At 50.9% G+C, this 18,527-nt stretch overlaps 2 protein-coding genes across 9 annotated transcripts in view; both read right to left on the reverse strand.

The window, feature by feature from the left end:
- Positions 1 to 11,081, reverse strand: part of Tmco4 (transmembrane and coiled-coil domains 4) — an 82,714-nt gene extending 71,633 nt beyond the window's left edge. The window contains exons 1-3 of one of the 8 annotated variants that reach the window (XR_008213529.1): positions 10,639 to 11,072; positions 7,005 to 7,142; positions 541 to 636 (exon numbers count right to left, since the gene is read on the reverse strand). Coding sequence is in view for 4 of the 8 variants with exons in the window: in XM_052715239.1 (XP_052571199.1) it covers positions 541 to 636; positions 7,005 to 7,062 (154 nt within the window). In the remaining 4 variants the exon portion in view is untranslated. Of the gene's footprint in view, positions 1 to 540; positions 686 to 7,004; positions 7,143 to 10,638 lie in introns of those variants that run through there. The other 7 variants (XR_008213530.1, XM_052715239.1, XM_052715244.1 and 4 more) reach the window with 7 other exon arrangements.
- A 4,561-nt stretch (positions 11,082 to 15,642) lies between these two features.
- Positions 15,643 to 16,933, reverse strand: Rnf186 (ring finger protein 186). Its single transcript, XM_052718491.1, has one exon. It carries the CDS (start codon positions 16,776 to 16,778, stop codon positions 15,936 to 15,938), a length of 843 nt encoding a protein of 280 aa, XP_052574451.1. The 5' UTR covers positions 16,779 to 16,933; the 3' UTR covers positions 15,643 to 15,935.
- Positions 16,934 to 18,527: the final 1,594 nt, after the last annotated feature.

Consider the following 18,527-nt stretch of genomic DNA (forward strand, 5'->3'; position numbering starts at 1 on the left):
GCAGAAGAGAGACAGGATTTTGAAGCATCAAAGAGATTCTCCAGGGAAGCCAGGGCTCTGACAATGGGCATGGAGGACGGTCCAACTCATGAGATACTGGGGGTAGTTGTCATGGTGACCATGCAGGGCCCACTGGTCCAGGGAAGGCTTTTCTCGTGTTCAAAGCCAGTGGCCACCCAGGGAGGGGGTGAGGGAACACAGGAGTTTCCAGTATTAGTTCTGTAACTTCCTTTACATTCGACATCTCTTTGAAACAAAAGTCAAAAGAATCCACTAGGAGCATGTAGAGAACATAAAGAGGCTGTTTCTTGGGGCCCAAGTCAGTCTTAAGTGTCCATCCCCACTACAAACTAACCAGCATGTAAGATTTAAGAAGCATGTACTGGCACTTACCAGGTGCCAGACACCAGGCTGTCTGGTGGGGACACAGGGGGACTGTGCCAAGACAGACAGACAATGGCTCCCCTCGTGGGGACTCTAGGCTAGAGAGAGAGAGAGACTTTAAAGAAATGCAGCAAAGGAAAGCCCCAGGGTCCTTACCCAGGTCTGGAGAACCAACGTGGGCGTCCCTTTCTCTCAGTCCCAGGACAGGCTGTTCGGCTTCAGAGGGTTCTTCAAGGAAATATGCAAATTGCTCTAGAGACCAAACGAGAAAAACCAGCCATGGGTCCAGAGGGTGTGGAACCTGGAGCAGGTGGGAGAAGGGGCAGTCAGCCTGGGCTGTGCCCCTTGACTCACTCAGGTGCCTGTCCCAGCACAGCAGCAGGCAGCCTCAGAGTGCCAGGCACAGCTCGGACCATCTCACAGATGTCCCTGTGCCTTGGGCTGTGGCTACACTTGGTCCCTGGGTTAGCCTGGTCACCACAGGCAGGAATTATCTCTCTGTACGGCAGCTTGCTGGGTCCATGAAGCATCCAGCAGAGCAGCTGCTCAGAAAACACCTGTTTGTGAACAAGTTAATGAGCTGAGGTTAGATGGGAAACTTTCCACACCCTAACTGGACCTCAGATGGAAAGGGAGATGGGGCTGTGCATGAGATCACTCAGGGATGGTTCTGAACCAGGGCACCCCCAAATGTCAAACAATTTGGACTCCAGTCTGTCCATTTGTTTCAACATTGCCTCACACATGTGCTAGGCAAGGGCTCTACCAATGAGCTACAACCCTTTCTTTCCCATACACACGCATGCACGCATGCACACACAGAGTCCACTAAGTTGCATAGGCTATCCAGATCTTTTTATAAGATAGACACTCACTATGTATCCCTGACTGGCCTGGGACTCATTATGTAGATCAGGCTGGACCCAAACTCACAGAGATCCACCTGCCTCTGCCTCCCAGGTCTCCTGACTGCTAAGATTACAGACATGAGTTACTATGCCTTTACACCTTTGTTGGGAATCATTGTCCGTATGTCTGGGTGTCTTGTGTCTCTGCTTTGTCTGGCGATCTGTTTGTCTATCTTTTGTGCCTTCATGTAGCTTTAGAAGCCTTGAAAGCAGGGAGTGTTCTTCTTGTACTTTGTTCTTTTTCTTTTTTTTTTCTTCTCCTATTTAAAAAGTCATTGTGTAACATGGTACTGGCATCTCCAAAATGCTGGAATCTTCTATAGCAACTGGGGCTGCATTCCAATAGCCTTTCCTGGGCTCTCTTTATGGTGCCAAAACCTCAACTTCTCTCCATGACCCCTTCAACCTTGGGCCTTCAACTGTTACTCTGGCTGCACCTGCACCAATGGCCGCTCCTGGCCTCTCACAGTGCCAAGCCCCAGCTGTTCTCCATCACCCCTGCATGCCTTCAAAACCAGTACTGTGGGAGACTTTGATACATGACCCTGTTCAGCTACCAGCACAAGGTACAACTTTGACTGCCTCTGAACCACAGCTTCTGTATGCTGACTCTCAGGAAACACTTCCCAGAAGATTGCACCTCAGTGATGCTGGTCTTGTCTTAGTCACCAATAATTTCTCAGCTCCAGCTGACCAGCATCAATTATCTCAGCAAAGTAAAGGTTTTCACTTTAGTGGTTCTGGTCTCTTGCTAACCACAGCTGATTCTTCAGCCCCAGCTGACCAGAACCACAGATTCTTATTTCAAAATATGCAATGGCTTTGATCTTTTTTTTTTTTTTTTCTCGAGACAGAGTTTCTCTGTGTTGTTTTGGTGCCTGTCCCGGATCTCACACTGTAGACCAGGCTGGCCTTGAACTCACAGAGATCCGCCTGGCTCTGCCTCCCAAGTGCTGGGATTAAAGGTGTGTGCCACCACAGCCCAGCGATCAAGTCTTTAAGGGACCCTCAAACTTCCCTCTGGAACTTCAGAAGCCAGGTCTTCATTGTCTACATTTCTCCCAATATTGTTGTTTTCCAAGATCCCACAGGACAGCTCACCAAGGTTAGAGCACTTGATGGCTTTTCTAGTCCAAAGTTCCAAGTCCTTCCACAATCCCCCCAAGACATGGTCAGGTCTGTCACAGCAATGACCCACTCCTGGTACCAATTTCTGTCTTAGTCAATGTTTTCTGTTGCTGTGATGAAACACCATGACCAAAAGCAACTTGGAGAGGAAGGGGTTTATTCCACTCACAATTCCATTTCACTGTTCATCATGGAATGCAGGTAGGGCAGAAACTCAAGCTTGGCAGGAACCTGGAGGCAGTAGTTGATGCAGAGGCCATGGAGGGGAGCTGTTTACTGGCTTGCTCAGCCTGCTTTCCTACAGAACCCAGGACCATCAGTTCAGGGGTGCTCATACTCACAATGGACTGGGCCCTCCCCCGTCAATCACTAATTAAGAAAATGCTCTACAGGCTTGCCCAGAGCCTGATCTTATGGAGGCATTTTCTCAACGAATGTTCCCTCCTCTCAGATGACCCCAGCTTGAGTCAAGTCGACATAAAACTAGCCAGCACACACATCCAGCAAAGAATATTACTTTTTGCCTTTTTAAAAGCTAACCAAGTTTTAAATACTTCATCGGTGCACAAGAATCCCTAAAACTGAGGAGATTTAAATTGAATCTAATCACATAAAAACATGCAGAGAGAAAAAACATGATAAGGGCATTTTCCAAAATCATTCCTGAGAGGTAAACTGTCAGGGATGTGAGTGTATTTCTACTGTTTTCTGCCATAAACTCCTTTGAACTTTCTAGAAGGTGCCATATGCGTGCGTGCGTGCGTGCGTGCGTGCGTGCGTGTGTGTGTGTGTGTGTGTGTGTGTGTGTGTGTGTGTATACATGGAAAGGGAGCTACTGAAACCTGTGACAGGAGCTGACCATGGCCCACTCCACAGAGATAGAGGCTGAATTCAGGGTAATTTTCATATTTTTCTTTTATGTTTGTGTTTTGTGAATTCTTAATAATGGGTGAATATTGATTTTAAGATCAGAAAAAAAAGAGATTTAAAATTTAGAATATTGCTGCAGTTTATAAATCCCCCCTCACATGTCCAAGTGGAGAGAGAGGGCTTGGTGTTCGGTCTGCTATAGTGTTTGAAGGTGGGGTGACAGGGCAATCTTTAAGAGGGGGAGCCCAGTGGAAGAAAGTGATGTCATTGGGGTGCACCAGCTCCACCATTTCCTAACTCTCTGCTTCTTGGCTACTGTGGGGTGAACAGACTTCCTCCACCCCTCATGCCCAACATGATGCCCTGAGCTGCCACAGGCTCCAACAGGAGGGCCAAGTGATCCTGACGGAAACCTTTGAATCTTTGGGAACCTCATTGAATTAATTATGGAACCATCAGACGTGGGGGTGAAGCTGGCTCAGGCTGGCCCGTGGGCATCAGTTTTCTTCCCAGCTCTGTGTCCAGTGCTGCTGTTAGCCTGGAACTGACAGTGAGGGCATTTACACCACAGGAATTGGCAAAGGCTACAAATCCTGATTTTTTTTTTTCCTAGAGAGGTGGTTAACTTAGCATATTACCAGATACGTAATTTGAGTTATTCTTTAAAAATTTATTTATTTATTTATTTATTTTTATGTGCGGGGGCGGGGGGGGGGGGGAGTGTCTGCATATAGGTATGTGACACAAGTCCAGGTGCCTGAGAAGTCCAGAGGCATCACATCTCTAGAGCTGGAGTTACACATAGTTGTGAGAAACCTGATGTGGGTGCTGGGAACTGAGTTTGGGTCCTCTGGAAGAGCAGCAAGCGCTCTTAGCAGGGGGCCTCTCTTCAGCCCTCTAGTTACGTTTTACAAAATGTTTACAGAGTAAAAAGATCTGAAGGGAAATGTTCATGACCCTTTTCTCTTGGCCAAGGGACTAGTGGTTACTGGGTTCTATTTTTCTGGCATATTCTGTCATGAGCTTATTGATATTATTGTAATGAAAAGAGATAAATCAATTAACTTAGAATTACATTCTCTCTCTCTCTCTCTCTCTCTCTCTCTCTCTCTCTCTCTCTGTCTCTCTCTCTCTCTGTGTATGTGTGTGTGTGTGTGTGTAGGCACACATGCCACAGTGCACATGTAGAAGTCAGAGGACAACCAGCAAATGATGGTTCTCCCCTTCCACTGTTTAGGACCCCAGGATCAAACTCAGGCCCTCAAGATTGGCAGTAGGCACCTATACCTGCTGATCCCATCTCCCTGGACTAGAAAAAGATAAATTAAATGACAGTTCTGTTACTTTCTCCTTGGGCAGGGGGTGTTTTTGGTCAGAACGACAGCTCCATGTAGCCTAAACCAACTCAGTGGGGCCAAGGTCACCAAAATGTTCCATTGCTTGACCAACAGGCAGGTCAGTAAAACAGACGCCAGAGGCAATGCTCAGCCATCTACAGTGTAGGGATGAAGGAGCCTGGGGTTCCAGCTCTGGGTTATGTGATTGGTTGGGCTGCCCCCCTCCCCTCTACCTAAGGAGTGTGGTGGCACCTGTGGGGGGGGGGGAGGGAGCACCGCCTGAGCTGTGTGCACTGGTCCAGGGAGCCTCCACTCCTTGCCGTGGGTTAAGATCAGGACTCAGCCCAAAGTTAAACTGAGATCCTCAAGTGCGTGTGAGGAGACACTGATGCTAAGAAACACCGGATTCCTGTGGCAAGAAAACCATGCTGCTGGTCCCAGCATCTGTGGGCCCTGGGTTTCCCAGCAGTACTAGGGACAGGAGGTCATGAGGGTGGGAGTAGGCACCATTTCCCAGAGTCTCCGGGGGATCATGTCCAGGTATTGTAAAGACATCCAGGGACTCCAAGCAAGGTCCATGTTTGATCTAGAAGAACATCTATGCCAGGGGAACAACTTTTACAGCCTGAGAGCTGCCCCACCCACAGTGAGGCTGTGAACCCAGACTCATGCCGGACAGGGATGGCTCTGGAAAGACCTCATTCCTATCCTTGACGATTGTGACTTTTAGCCAACCAGCCACATTATCTACCACTAAGGAAAATGCTGGTCAAGTGATTTTGTCACTGGTGGGACTGAGAGTCAGGCATTCCATAAATAGTAGCCTTGTGCCCAGCCAGCACCAGTGCTGAGCACCCAGTGGGCGTTTGCTGACTGGCACCCAAAAAAAGGCAGTGTGATTTCTTTTTAGAGGAAGAAGAAAATCCCAAAGCCAGCATGGAAAAGGCCATCAAGCATGGTCAATATCATGCTTTAAGTCATCCTAACACTGCATGGCCCAGGCCCAGGCCTTTCTTTATAAGACCCCACACAAGAATGAACTAATGTTTTTCCAGCTGTGGCTCTTGCTGTGAGCAGTCTGTGAAAGTCAAGGTCAGATATGATAGGAATGTGTGTGTGTGTGTGTGTGTGTGTGTGTGTGTGTGTGTGTGTGTGTGTGTGCTCGTGTGAACAGAAGGAGGTGTTTTTTCTCTCCTTGTTCTGGTCATGAGTGAATTTTTAGATGATTCTACAGGGCAATCAGATAATTAATAGAGAGATGGCTATGGTGTCTAGGGAGGGCTGGAGACTGAAAACCCCAAGCACAGGGCCAAGAAAAACATTTATCTCAGAAGTCCATTTCAACACAGATCCACAGTAGCCTCCTTAAACCTTTAAGAGTATAATTGCAAACTCTCTCTCTAAGTCTCTGTCTGTCTCTCTCTCTCTCACACACACTCACCTACTCATAAGATAAGAAGCTTCTAGAAGCAAGGACTCCAGCTCCCCCTGCTTCTCCCCCACCCCAACACAATAATCACTCTATACCTCTACCTCAAAGTCTAGCTGGAAGCTAGAGATAAATCAAGTTTGTTAGGAGATCTCCATAGCAACACTTCCAACACAGAAGAGCCTAGAGGGTCTGGGACAACCACCTTACATACCAGAAGGAGGAGATGTTGGGCCTGGAAGGTACCATCGCCTCCCTTCAGCAGCCTGGAGTGGGACAGAAAGGGAGGATGCATGCAGGACAGGCCCTTGTGGTCTGTGTCCACATTTGCCACTGCTCCCTTTCTCCCTGCTGGGGCCCTGGCACACACCACCACCATTTCTCGTGGGGGGCACAGAGGAGCCTCCTCACTAGTCTCCCATGTCTTTCTGCCTTCGCTTATCGCCATTCATCATGTGTCCTGAAGACAGCACCATCCCAAAGAAGTCACACTGCATACACTCCTCTGCTTCCAACCCTTGGAAGAGCCCTTTCTCATCCAGTCCAGGCCTTGACGAAGGTGACAGGGCCATAGGCAATCTGGTCCTATGGCCTTACTACCCTCCCGTCTGTTTCCTCCTCCCTCACTCTGCTGTTGCCACATTGTCCTGCTGGTCCCAAGCCCCCCAGACACTGCAAGACCATGGCCTTTGCACTATGTGTCCCTTCAGTGAAATGTTCTTTCCCCCAGATGGCCATGGGGGCAACTAACCCCCTCACCGAAGCCACTCAGCCTCCCTTGGTCTGTGTCCCCATGTCCAAGTGGGGCCTTTTATATATAGCAATCATGCTAACAAATTCTGCTAAGATTCCCTGGGGCAGACTGTCACAACCCTTTGTGCTTCATAGCATCCTTATGAGGAAGACACCATCCTTATCCCCACCTGACACGATGAAACCAATGCTCACCAAAAGTGGGGGTCACATCACTGGCATGCGGCAGTCCCACCACGAACCCTAGGTGCATGTGACTTCAGATTCCAAGTTCTGGCTGGAATGTAGCCCAGTGACAGAGTGTTTATCTAGCACACACTATGGCTCCAAGAACTGAAAAATACAATAAGATTAAATAAATAAATAAATAAATAAATAAAGAAAGAAAGAAAGAAAGAAAGAAAGAAAGAAAGAAAAAATACAAATAAAAAAATAACCCAGAATATTTTTTCCTCTGTCATTTTACTAAGTGGACTCAGCTGCCATGAGCCTTTCTGGGTTTGTAGTGCTAACGTGGGTTCTACCTCTTCCATGTGCCTGCCTCCCTGGCCAAAAGAGTCAGGGAGTCAGTGGCTGAAGCCCAGGGCATCAGTGTGTCTGTCAGTCCACTCCACTCCCCCACGTCCCATAAGAGCTCTAGGTTCACTGCAACCCCATCACCTCGGCAACCCCATCACCTCGGCAACCCCATCACCTCAGCAACCTCATCACCTCGGCAACCCCATCACCTCGGCCCTGGGTAACTCTTCTGTCTTGATTTGTTTGCTCAAGATCAGTGGTTCTCAACCTGTGACTCAAGACCCCCTCAGGGATCACATATCAGATATTTACATTATTATTCCTAACAGTAGCAAAATTACAATTATGATACAAGTAGCAACGAAATAATTGGTCACCACAATATGAAGAACTGTATTAAAGGGTCACAGCATTAGGTTGAGATCTGCTGTGAATCAAGATGATGTCTCTCCAACTAGAAAGTGGCACTTGGGTTATGTTACTTGAGGTACCCTGCGATAGCATCTGGCAGAAACAGTGCTGAATGAATGAATCAATGAATCAGTGAATGAGTGAATGATGAATGCCTCTCTCCACAGCTGAGAAATGACTTCAGTATATCCTTGCAAAGGGAAATGTAGTTTTATGTCCAACAAGGTCCTCAGCTTTCTCAAAAGGTTCTTTCTACCAATGGCTTTCTCTACTGAACACCTAGCAAGCAGCCTCAGACCAGATCCTAGAAGTCACGCGCTCCCTAGCACATGTGGGGTGGAAATGAGAGTTCATTGCCACCTGGACTTAACCTCTGACACACAGATCCCATGACTAGAGTGGCCTGGGCCTTTGGAACACAGAGCTGGGCTGGGCTAAAATCTGATGAGCACGATGTTTATCAGGAAAAGGGGCAGCGCAGAGGTGAGGCAGGGGACTGTTTGTGGGCACTCTAAGCTAGAGCAGGCACAGGGGAAGGACCTTGGAGTCCGTGACACATGGATTTTGCTCTTTACCCTAAGAAAACAGGGAGCCGGGCAGGTTTTAGGCAGAGGCACCATGGCCTTGGTTCAGCTGCCTGTGTGGGGAGGTCAAATGGAACAGACTGAACTCTGCCTGCTGTACCAGGTTCAAGGAGGACCCCACTCCTCTGCTCCCCCAACCTTTGCTGGATAGCAATGTCTCAGAGACCAGGGATCTCAGTTGAGAGAGTGCTTGAAGCATTCTGTGTGCTATTCATGCCTGCTTGAAGCACTGTGTGCTATTTTTAGCATCACAAAGTCAGGTGTGAGGGCACACATGTTTTATCCCAGCACCCAGGAGGTGGTGGCAGGATGACCAGAAGAGCTAGGTGGTCTTTGGCCACATAATGAGTTCAAGACCAGCTTGGGCTACACGAGACTTTGTCTCCAAGAAAACAAGAACTACTGAAGGCACGTAAGATGACTATTAACTGCCTAATGTAATGGACCATCTTCAGGTCCCACAGCTGCCCACCCAGGTTCTGGTCTAGCCTTCCCAGTCCCATGGTATCCAGGTACAGGCAGAGTCACAGCAACCTAAACCATTCTGTTGTGTCCTCCCAGCCACACACTGAAGCCTGGGCCTGTAAAGGTCCCAAGGGTGCCAGACATGGCCCTGCTTTGCTCCAGTCCCCTGCCAAGCTTGCAGACAGATTATTTTGTAAATGAAGCCAAGGTGTTCCCGTGAGGCCATGGCTTGCTGAGGAACACAACCGGACTGTCTGACCCTGTGTGAGTCTGTAGGAGTGCACAAACCGGAAATGCAGACTGTGAGGTGTGCGTTGTGTTTCCAACCCCAGAGGGAGCCTCAGCCTCCTCACCTGGAACTCAACCACCCCCAGCTCTGCTTCTAAGATTTCTCCACTGAGAGCAAGAACAGGTTATCAAGTCGCTAGACCTCTGAAGAAAGTCATCTTTGCTTGCTTGAGGTATTTGATCCCCAGCACTCAAAGCAAATATTTTAATCCCCCCTCCTTTTTTTTTAGACAGGGTCTCTACATAGCCCTGGCTGTTCTCGAACTCGCTAGGTACACCAGGCCAGCCTGAAACTCACAGAGATCTGCCTGCCTCTGCCTCCCAAGAGCGGGGATTAAAGGCGTGCGCCACCACACTTGGTATTTAATTTACTTTTGACTTGGTAAAGACCCTCTGGACTGTGCTTTTGCGTTCACGAAGCATTCCGACAGTATCTTCAGCTCCAGGAGGAATTATGATCCCTTTGTGTTATATAAGGAAACGTAGGTCCAAGGAGACACCCAAGGCGATGGGGAGCGGAAGCGGCAGGAGCACGATTTGCCAGGTTCCTAGGTTCACTGAGGGCATCTGTTAGGCCCAGGAGATTCATTAACCTATTCCCCAGATCTTTGGGAAGTGGGAAACTCAGGCTGGAAGAAGCATTTCAATGAGGCATAGACCTTCAGAAGGTTTAGTACTGTTCTAACTATGAGGAAGGGTCCCCGGGTCCCTGCTTTCTCCACATCTGGGTAGTTGGGAAGATTTCGGTGGTCTGCCCAGTCTCCAGCTGATTCATCCTCTGGAGAGTACTCCCGAGGAAGGCTGTTCACTGCTGTGTCTTCAGAGCCTAAGCAGTGTACACACTGACACACGGTAGGTGTTCGATAGATACATAGTGAGTGAATGGAGGCCTGGGAAGCCTCAAGGGTTTGGTGTTCCCACTACTTCAAGGCAGCAGTGGCCTCTGGATCAAACCCACAGTCTTAGCCAGGCTCTGCTTCTACTCCAGGCCACACCTGGGAAAGACAAGGACATCAAGGAGGCCAACTTTGAATCTAACCCTGGGTCAAACTCTGGAGCCAGCTCACTCTTGTTATCCTCTTTGCTCCGATTGCCTGGTCCTAGCCAAACTCACCCCCCTGTCCCCAGCCTCCGTTTTCTCTGTAAAATCTGCTCCCACGTCAGTAGCAGGAAATGTCCCCAGTTCTGTAAATACCCGCCGGGCGAGAAGCCACGCCCCGGCCACAGTAGGACGGGCCAGACCTTTCCCGGACTCAGGGGCTTCCCAGGCCTCTGGGAATTGAGTCTAGGGACTTGGAGAGCGGGAGCGGGAACCCGGGGCCCCCAGTATGCAGGGGGCGTCCAGTGACCCTGAGTGACCTTGGGCAAGACCCTTTCTAACCTTCCAGCCCAGCCCCTTATCCTTAGGGGAGTGGTTTGGTGCCTTGGGCTGTGCTGGCCCGCGTGCTCCACAGGCATCAGTTTCCCCTCCTGCCGCCCCGCTCGAGTCCTAAGTGCACTTCCGGGTCCGAAAGCGCAGCGGCCGCGGTCTGGGGGGCGCTCCCGGCTCCCGGCTGGCTTACCTGGAGGTGGCAGCGGCCCATGGGACGACGACTTGGATTCCGGCGGCCCGGCTGCTCCCGCCCCGGCGATCCCCGCCCGTCCTCGCCCAGGCCCAGCCGCCCCACACCGGCCTCGGCCGGTCCCGCCTGCGCAGCCCCAGAGCTCCGACCTTCCGGGCTGGGCCGGGCGCACCGCCACCTAAGCCACCAAAGCCACCACCCCGGGTGCTGGCCTCGGGGAGGGACCCGCAGATCTGCGCCCCAGGAAGCGAGAACGCGGGGCGCAGAAGGACTCTGCAGAAAGTGCTCGCCAGGGGCTCGGCTGGTAGGAGAGGGTTACGCGCAGACACTTAAGAGGGAAGTTTCCAAATTGTGCCTCCACACATTGAAAAAGCCTGTCCTAGAAGCAGCCTCTCTCCTGCATACACTGCTCTGTGAAGTTTGCAACATTCACGCCTCCGGATTCTTCTTTCACTTTCTCTAATGCTGCCTGCCAGTCTGTACCCGCAGCTCTTACATCCCCCAGGCCTCCACTTTGGGACCCCCATTCCTGTGAGACTTCCCTAACCACTCACTCAGCTTTAGCCATTTAACAAAATTTGCTGAGCACCTACTATGTGCCGGGTCCTGTTCCAAGGCCATGGATTGGCACACCAGGTATTCAGGCCCGTAATATTTTAACCATAGTACTTAAAACTGTGAAGTCGATCGTTTTCCTGTTTGCCAAGTTACAATCTGTGTATCCCACACTAGTACTTAAAAGGCCCAGAAATGGGAGTCTCCCATGCCTCATTCGCTGCTCTGTGCCCAAGCCTCAGGGACGGTGCCCCAGCACTTGGGAGATGGCTCTTGTTGCCCTGGTAACCTGTGAATTTTCATCACACCTAGTCTTACAGGCGGGGAAGTAGGCGGCCATCCTGGTCAGGGTTGGAATATGAGTCACCATGACCTAAGCAATGACCCCTAAGGCCGTCGCTCTTTCTCCTGGAAGGTAGGTTGGAGCTGGAAGTGGGAATAGTACACTAGCGGGCAGGTCAGACATGCAACGTTCCAGCCCAGAGCCTGTGACTCAGGACCCCGCTGAATGCCATGGGCCTCCGTCACCTGATCTCCCTATCGGCCAATCAGGGCCAAGATCAGCTAGCGGGTTATTGTAGGTCAAAAGGATCAGTTATGGAGGGCAGAGGGGTTCCAGCTGAGATTCTGGGCATCACTAAGGGCAGGCAATAGCCACACGGAGGTGGCCTATCCCGCCCCTTCCCCCTCCCGCGCGCCCATAAAAACCGGAATTTAGAAAGATCCTATTGTTGGCTATGAGGAATTCAGGACAGGCGAGGCCAGAGGGTTCCAGGCTGAAGTACCCAGCCTCGGCCTGAGCAACTAAGAGGTTCTCAGGCTTTCAGTCGTGAGACAACTGCTGTTCCTATTTCAGCATAGGCTGATGTAGTACAGTCTTGATATAAATAAGTAAATAAATGTAATTCTAAAAGTTAAAAAAAATCAGCTTCCTTTGCTAATGGAGGAAGGAATAACAATAGATAAATGAAATCAATATGGAAAGTAATTTTAGAAAATAAGTTACACTCAGTACAAAGTGGTCCCCTAGTGGGTTTTGGGACAATAAAGGCATTAATTAGGAAACTGATTAATGAAGCCTCTGCTTTAGACAATAGCCACATACCAATATTGATTTTTTAAAATCTTGACAAATGTATCAGTGTTAAGATTGGAAACCAGGGCAACGGGCACATGGATTTTTGCTAAGAACCCGCCACTGTCTCTGCAACTATCCTGTCAATCAAAAACCCTTCTAACACACAACATTTGCTAAATAACACAGAGATTGAGTCCTTCGTGTAGTTAGCAGCCACCCTGAGCTAAGCCCTGATTTGCCTTTGTTTAAACAGATTATCAGGCCTGATGGTGAAGGGCTGAAATCACAGCAACTTGTAGGGACTTAGCAAGGCTGAGGCAGAGGGATCACAGGCCCAAGGTCTTTCTGGGCTTTAGAGTGAGTTAAAGGTCATCCTGGATAATTTAGTGAGACCGTGTCTCAAAAATAAGAAAGTGGGACAGAGGTTCCATCCCCCAGAATCCACAAAAAAGGATGGTTCTCTCCTGCTGGGTGACCGTCCAGAGTCTGAGGGCGTCACACCACCTTCTCCACAGAGACCTGAAGGAGATGGTGTTCTCCAGGTGCGATCTGAGAACGATCAACACGTGTTCATGGACTGGTTAAAAATGTGTTGTGTATCACCAGGATATGAGTTGCAGACATTAAAATGATGTATCAGATTGGGGACAAATGCCAAGGATTCTCTTTTCTTTACTGGAGGTTGGACCCAGGCTCTCAAAGCAGTGCTGTACCACTGAGGTGAACCCCACCTTCATTTTAGGTCAGAGGAGGGCATCAGCATTCTGCTCTGTCACTCTCCACCCTTTTCTTCTAAGGCAAGGTCTCTCGGTGAACCTAGAGCCACCCTCCCATAATCAAGAGGACAAACCAAGGCTCAGATACATTCTGGAACTTCCTCCAGCGCGGGCCAGAGCCCGGCACTGAGCCCAGGGCCTCTCGGCTGGTCCCTTCCACTCACACTCACCTGTCACGCTGCCTCATTCCTCTGCCCTCTCCAGGACAGCACTGGCCTTGACTGCACCCTTGTCCCCAAGCTTTGAAGTTCCAGAAGATGGGACCAGGTCAGCTTCAAAGGGCCAGAGGACTGTAGTGCTAGACTACCTTTGCTCAGAGACCCCAAAGATGCCTCGGTTGGGGGCCAGAAACGACAAGCCAAGGCTCAGGACACTAGTCATGTGATCACGAGGATGCACCTCAAGCCTGTACTCCAGTGTTCCCCCCAGTAGGGTTCCCTGCAGGGAAGGCTGGAGGGGGAGGCAGCAGGCCAATCCTGTTTTTATCAATCTTCCTTCTAAAATGCTGATCTTTGAGTCCCGGAATCTCTGGTTCCTGGAGTTTGTCTCATATTTTCTACGGCATTTCTCCCAAGCCCATAGGTGGCGATCAGTCTCCAGGTCGTTCTGTGGACAAAGGAGGCCTCATGTTGAGACAAAACTTGGGGCTAATTCCCCAAAGATCTCTGGCATAGACTGGCTGTGCAACCCTAAGCAGGAAAATCCACCTTTCTGATGGCAGTGTCTTCCTCTGCAAGAGGGAGCACCGTGGTTTCAACTTCACAAGGCTGTTAGGGACCCATAACTTGGCTGTTAGGGGAACGCCTGGCTATCTTGTGAGCGCTGAATAAACACGCTCCCACCAAATGGTAACAAATGGTATTTCCTTGATCAACTGAAGACTTCGGGGTGGATTTTGTCTCCAGGAAGTACAATGGGCCTGGAGGAGCAGGTGGGGAGACAACGTCCTTTTGCTGTCTGACTGGCAGCCATCCCAAACTGCACACACCCAAGGCCAATGGGGGAGATGCTTGAAGGCCCTTTCCATCTGCTCACCCTCTGGAAAAGGGTATTCTTCAGGCCCACGCTGGCTGACTATAAGAGCCTGAGTCCATGCACACACCCCCAGCACTCTCTTTCTGCGCTGAGAATTGCCTGACCTCCTAAGAAAAGTAAGGAGGCACTGTGATTTTCAGGACAGTGTGCTGCACATGGACTTTTGTTTACTTGGGCACTTATTTATTTCGTGGCGTTGGGGATGAGTGGAACCCAGGCCTTCACATATTCCAGGCAAACACTTTACCACTGAGCTCCACCCTCAGCCTGCCACACAGTGAGACAGGAGTCCTTGTTGTGACCTCCTTGCAGGCATTCACAAGAGTTTGTCCCCTCCATCCACCTGTGGCTTGAGCCATGCCCTGAGCAGTTGGGACAGCCTGGAGTTTTTAAGACTAATTGATTCAGACTTACTCAGTCTGGGGAAAGGGAAGGAAGCTGAGAGCCAGAGACCTTGCTCAACAGCATGTGACTACTGACCAGTGGCAGAGCCCTCTCATCACTCCTGACAAAGGTCCTGTCACCATGAACTGTGCCCTGTCTGCCTGTTATTCTCCTATTTCAGGAAATGGAGAGTCCCTCTGGAGTTTCACATCTGTCGCCACTAATCATAAGGACCTTCCAATATGCTAATAGGCGCCACAGGCATATGTTGATGGATGGGCCAGAAGTCCATGCTTCCAGCTCCCATGCTGGACCTCTTGTCCTCCCATTTCCACCCTGGCAGACCCTTAACCTGGAACCCACCAGAGCTGACTTCTGAGGGCAGATGCTTCCCTGTGTGAAGAGGAAGCTCAAAGGGTCTTGAAGAGATGACCCAGGGACCTTTCTAGTGACTGTCTCGCTGAGTCTGAGGGGTGGGGGATGTCATTGCTGAGGACCGTTGCATTTACGAGATGTCTTATCTTTATGGCAAAGGAGCAAATAGGACTGTAGATGTGATAAGGAGGGTGGTACCATTTGGAAAGCTTTCGTTAGGTCATGTGGGTCTGGGAGTCTGATGGAGAGCTGGATCCCTTTCTCTCTCTCTCTCTCTCTCTCTCTCTCTCTCTCTCTCTCTCTCTCTCTCTCTCTGTCTCCTTATAACCCTCAGATTCTATGAGTTGGGCCAGATGGTACACAACTGATGATCTCAGTGAGGAGTCTGGGGACAATTCCTGGACCCACCCTCTCCACGCCTCCCCAACTCTGTCTGCTGAACCTGGGGTATGCCCCCTCCCCAGCTTTACAAGTTCACCTCCATGTGGTTTCTTTCTCTCCCACGCTGGGGTGGACCCTGTGGGAAACCCTGATGAGACCTTTGCCGTGGAGGGTTTAGGATGGGTACAGTCAGTGACTCTGGAGAAAGCCCAGCAGTGCTCGCATGGGCTCCGGCATCCCAGGAAGGAGAATGCACAACACCTAGAAACAGCCACAGACCTCGCGGCACACCAAACAGAAAAACCCGTACAAGAAAATGCAGCCAGCTACAAGGATTACAAAAGAGCCTCTGGTTCTATTTGCTTTGTAGTAAGGCCAGTGTCCCAATATGTCCAGAGTGATATATACAAAACCCAGGAGCTCAGGAAGAGGGGTAGGGACCCCACCACCTGTGAAGTCACTCATTCAGGGAATTTGTCTCCTCCCTTTCCCCCCTAAAAGTTGAGCTATGCTACACAAGGGCAGGCAGACAGGTCCAAGCCCATCGTCCCCGCACTGAGTCCTTGATCCAACACAGCCAGTCTGGCTTTGGCATTCAAGTCCAGTTCGCATGTGATTTCGAAGGGAGGCTCTTAGCCCCTTTCCCGTTTGGGTTATAAGATCTGGGGAAGGGGGAGCCATGGCAGCGCTGGTCCTGTAGGGATCCGGATCTCTTAGGCAATAGAAGTGATCTGGGCTTGCTTTTGTTTTCTGCAGAACAGAGTCCTGGGGCAAGGCCAGTTGCTGCTCTGGCTGTGAGGGTGACAGCAGAACAAGGTGGACATCAGCAGTGCCAGGGCGATGATAATGGCCAGCACCCACCGGATGATGCCAGGGTAGATGAAAGGCAGGATGAGGACAATGAGAAGAGCCAACAAGAGCAGGTGTACGGCCAGGCGCCGGGCAGCGACACGGTTCACATTCACTATGTCCTGATCATCTTCTCCTGTCCAGTTGGCTGGCCGCGCTGCTGAAGAGGCAGAACCCACTAGCCCCTGGGGACATAGGCGCACCTCTGGGTATGGCAGGGCCAGCCGCCTCACCATCGCCTCCTGGTCTCGCAGGCTGCAGATAAGACCTCCTGGGACAGCGGTGACCTTTCGGCACAGTGGACAGGGGATGGACCAGGTGTCTTCCTGCACATAGAGCAGAAGCTTCAGGCACACGGCACAGAAGGTGTGCTGACAGCTCAGCAGCTTGGGGCACCGGGCACAGTTGTAAGGCTCTCTGCACACCAAGCATTCCAGGTCAGCCTCCATAGAGATGCTGAGGCGCCCAGTGGGTCCCAAGGCAATGATGGTGGTCGTGGTGGTGGCACCTGCTGAGATAGGCTGGGGGGCCTTAGTGCAGGATATTCTGGGTACGGAGTTGCTGAGATGAGGCTGTTCTGGGCAGGGGCATCCGCAAGGAGTGTCCACCGGTGCTGCCGGAACTTGCATGGATTCTGGCCCTGTGGAGACGCCTCCAGCCTCCTCTCTGCTCTCTCCAGGTACCTGCTGACAGCAGACGTCTGGCATCTTTCTCTCCTGGTTGTCCAGCTTGCTTCTCAGCTTACGTCCTCCCCTTCAGTTATTATTATTACTTTACTCGAAACCCAGGGTTAATCAGTAACTTGGAGACCTGGAGACTTTGAATTACCTGATAGAAGGGCCAAAGGGGGCGGAGTCTCATGAATCAGGACTTTCCTGTTGGGGCCCTGCCTGGTGAGTGTCTGTGTACATGACAACCAACTAAGACGCTGTGATGACAGAGGTCCCTCCTAAGCTCTGGGGTGCATCAGCGACCCCCCCATCAAGTTTCCTGGTCTGGGTAAATGAGGGGACTCCCCACAACCTTTTTAAAAAATTACATGTATTCTGTGTGTGTGTGTGTCATGGAACACATGTGGAGGCTGAAGGACTCTGAGAGCCTGTTCTCTCTTCCCACCATGTGGGTCCTAGGGATCAAACTCAGGTCGTCAGGGTTGATGGCAAGCGCCTTTACTTGCTGGGCCCCCTCACCAGCCTTTAAAAATGCAAAGTGCCGGCCTTCAGGGCTCAGAGAGGTGGATGTATTAGGCCTGGATGGGGTCTAAATAGCCAAACAGTTCACAAACATTCATGTGGTCCTGAGGAGGGTGACTGGGGAGCCTCACTTGGAGAAAGGCCTCCAGAGATGGGTTTCTGACCAGATCTGGGTTCCAGAATCAATGAGGCAAAGTGTGTGTGTGCTTTGAGCACATGGGTAAATGGTTGACCTGATGAAAAAGAGATGTGGTAGGGGAAGTGTTGGGAGCAGAAGAGAACAGAAAACTGAGTCTATCAAAGTATCCGTTGGCCCATTCAGCTCTTTGTCATCCTGACAGCTGGATTAGCAGCCACTGGTCCCCAGGCATCTCATCGGTGTACCACAGGAACAGGGACCTTAAGAATAGGCACCATTGGCTGTGTCCTCGGGAACCATGAGCACAAGCTGCCGTTTATTTGGGCCTTCTCAGAGCAAACTCTCAGAGAAGAGGAGGCCTGGGTCCTCATCTGTGGTCTCCTGGAATCCCAGCTCTATAAGGAAGGTCTGGGCACAGGAGCAGGGTGTTGGCCTGCTGGCTGCCCGCCAAGGGGCCTTCCACAGGGGCAGAACCCAGTCGTGTCCAAGGTCTGGTTCCCAGTCTCGTGGAACTCAGCCATGTCAATAGGTGCAGGTTCGATTGACCTCCAGGCAGCCGGCTTGAGCTGGCAGGACTCACATGGGATGGCAGATAGGACACAGCATGGCAGTTACGAAATTCTGTCCCCCTTACTATGCCTGGGATGCTAGAGCTGGGATGGATGTCCTCACCCTCAAAAAAAAAAAAAATGCCTCCGCAGCCACCCCAGAGATTGCTATCAGTGGCTACTGGGGTCCAGCTCTTTGAATTAAGCCCTTCCCTCCACCCCAAGGGTGGTGCTGCAGGCTCAGCCCCTGTGTGTGGAGCCCCCAGCAGGCAGAGGCCGCTGATTTTTCCATCCCCCCCCCCCCCCCCCCCCGTGGCCCTCTCACTCTGAATCCCAACCCCAATTTCTATTCTTTTCTGCCTTAGGCTGGGTAAACGGTGATTTTTCTCTACCACAGTTTCTGCCAAGTTCACTTAAAGGGGCCTTGGCTCTAGCACTGGATATCTGTGCCCAGTACGTTTCCCACTTTCTGACTGACAGTGGCCTGTCTTCACTTTGGGTGATCACTGCTCCCCCATAGCCCTCTTGTGTGGCCCCACATCATGGGCTTCAGGGTGGAGACTGGTTGATGCCTTG

This window comes from Peromyscus californicus, unplaced genomic scaffold (assembly GCF_007827085.1).
Source record: "Peromyscus californicus insignis strain IS unplaced genomic scaffold, ASM782708v3 Scaffold_5__1_contigs__length_169319896, whole genome shotgun sequence".
In the NCBI taxonomy this organism is placed as follows: domain Eukaryota; kingdom Metazoa; phylum Chordata; class Mammalia; order Rodentia; family Cricetidae; genus Peromyscus; species Peromyscus californicus.

Excerpts from the sequence above, each read along its gene's own strand:
- Rnf186 (XM_052718491.1), bottom strand. The coding sequence starts at position 16,778 with ATGCCAGACGTCTGCTGTCAGCAGGTACCTGGAGAGAGCAGAGAGGAG.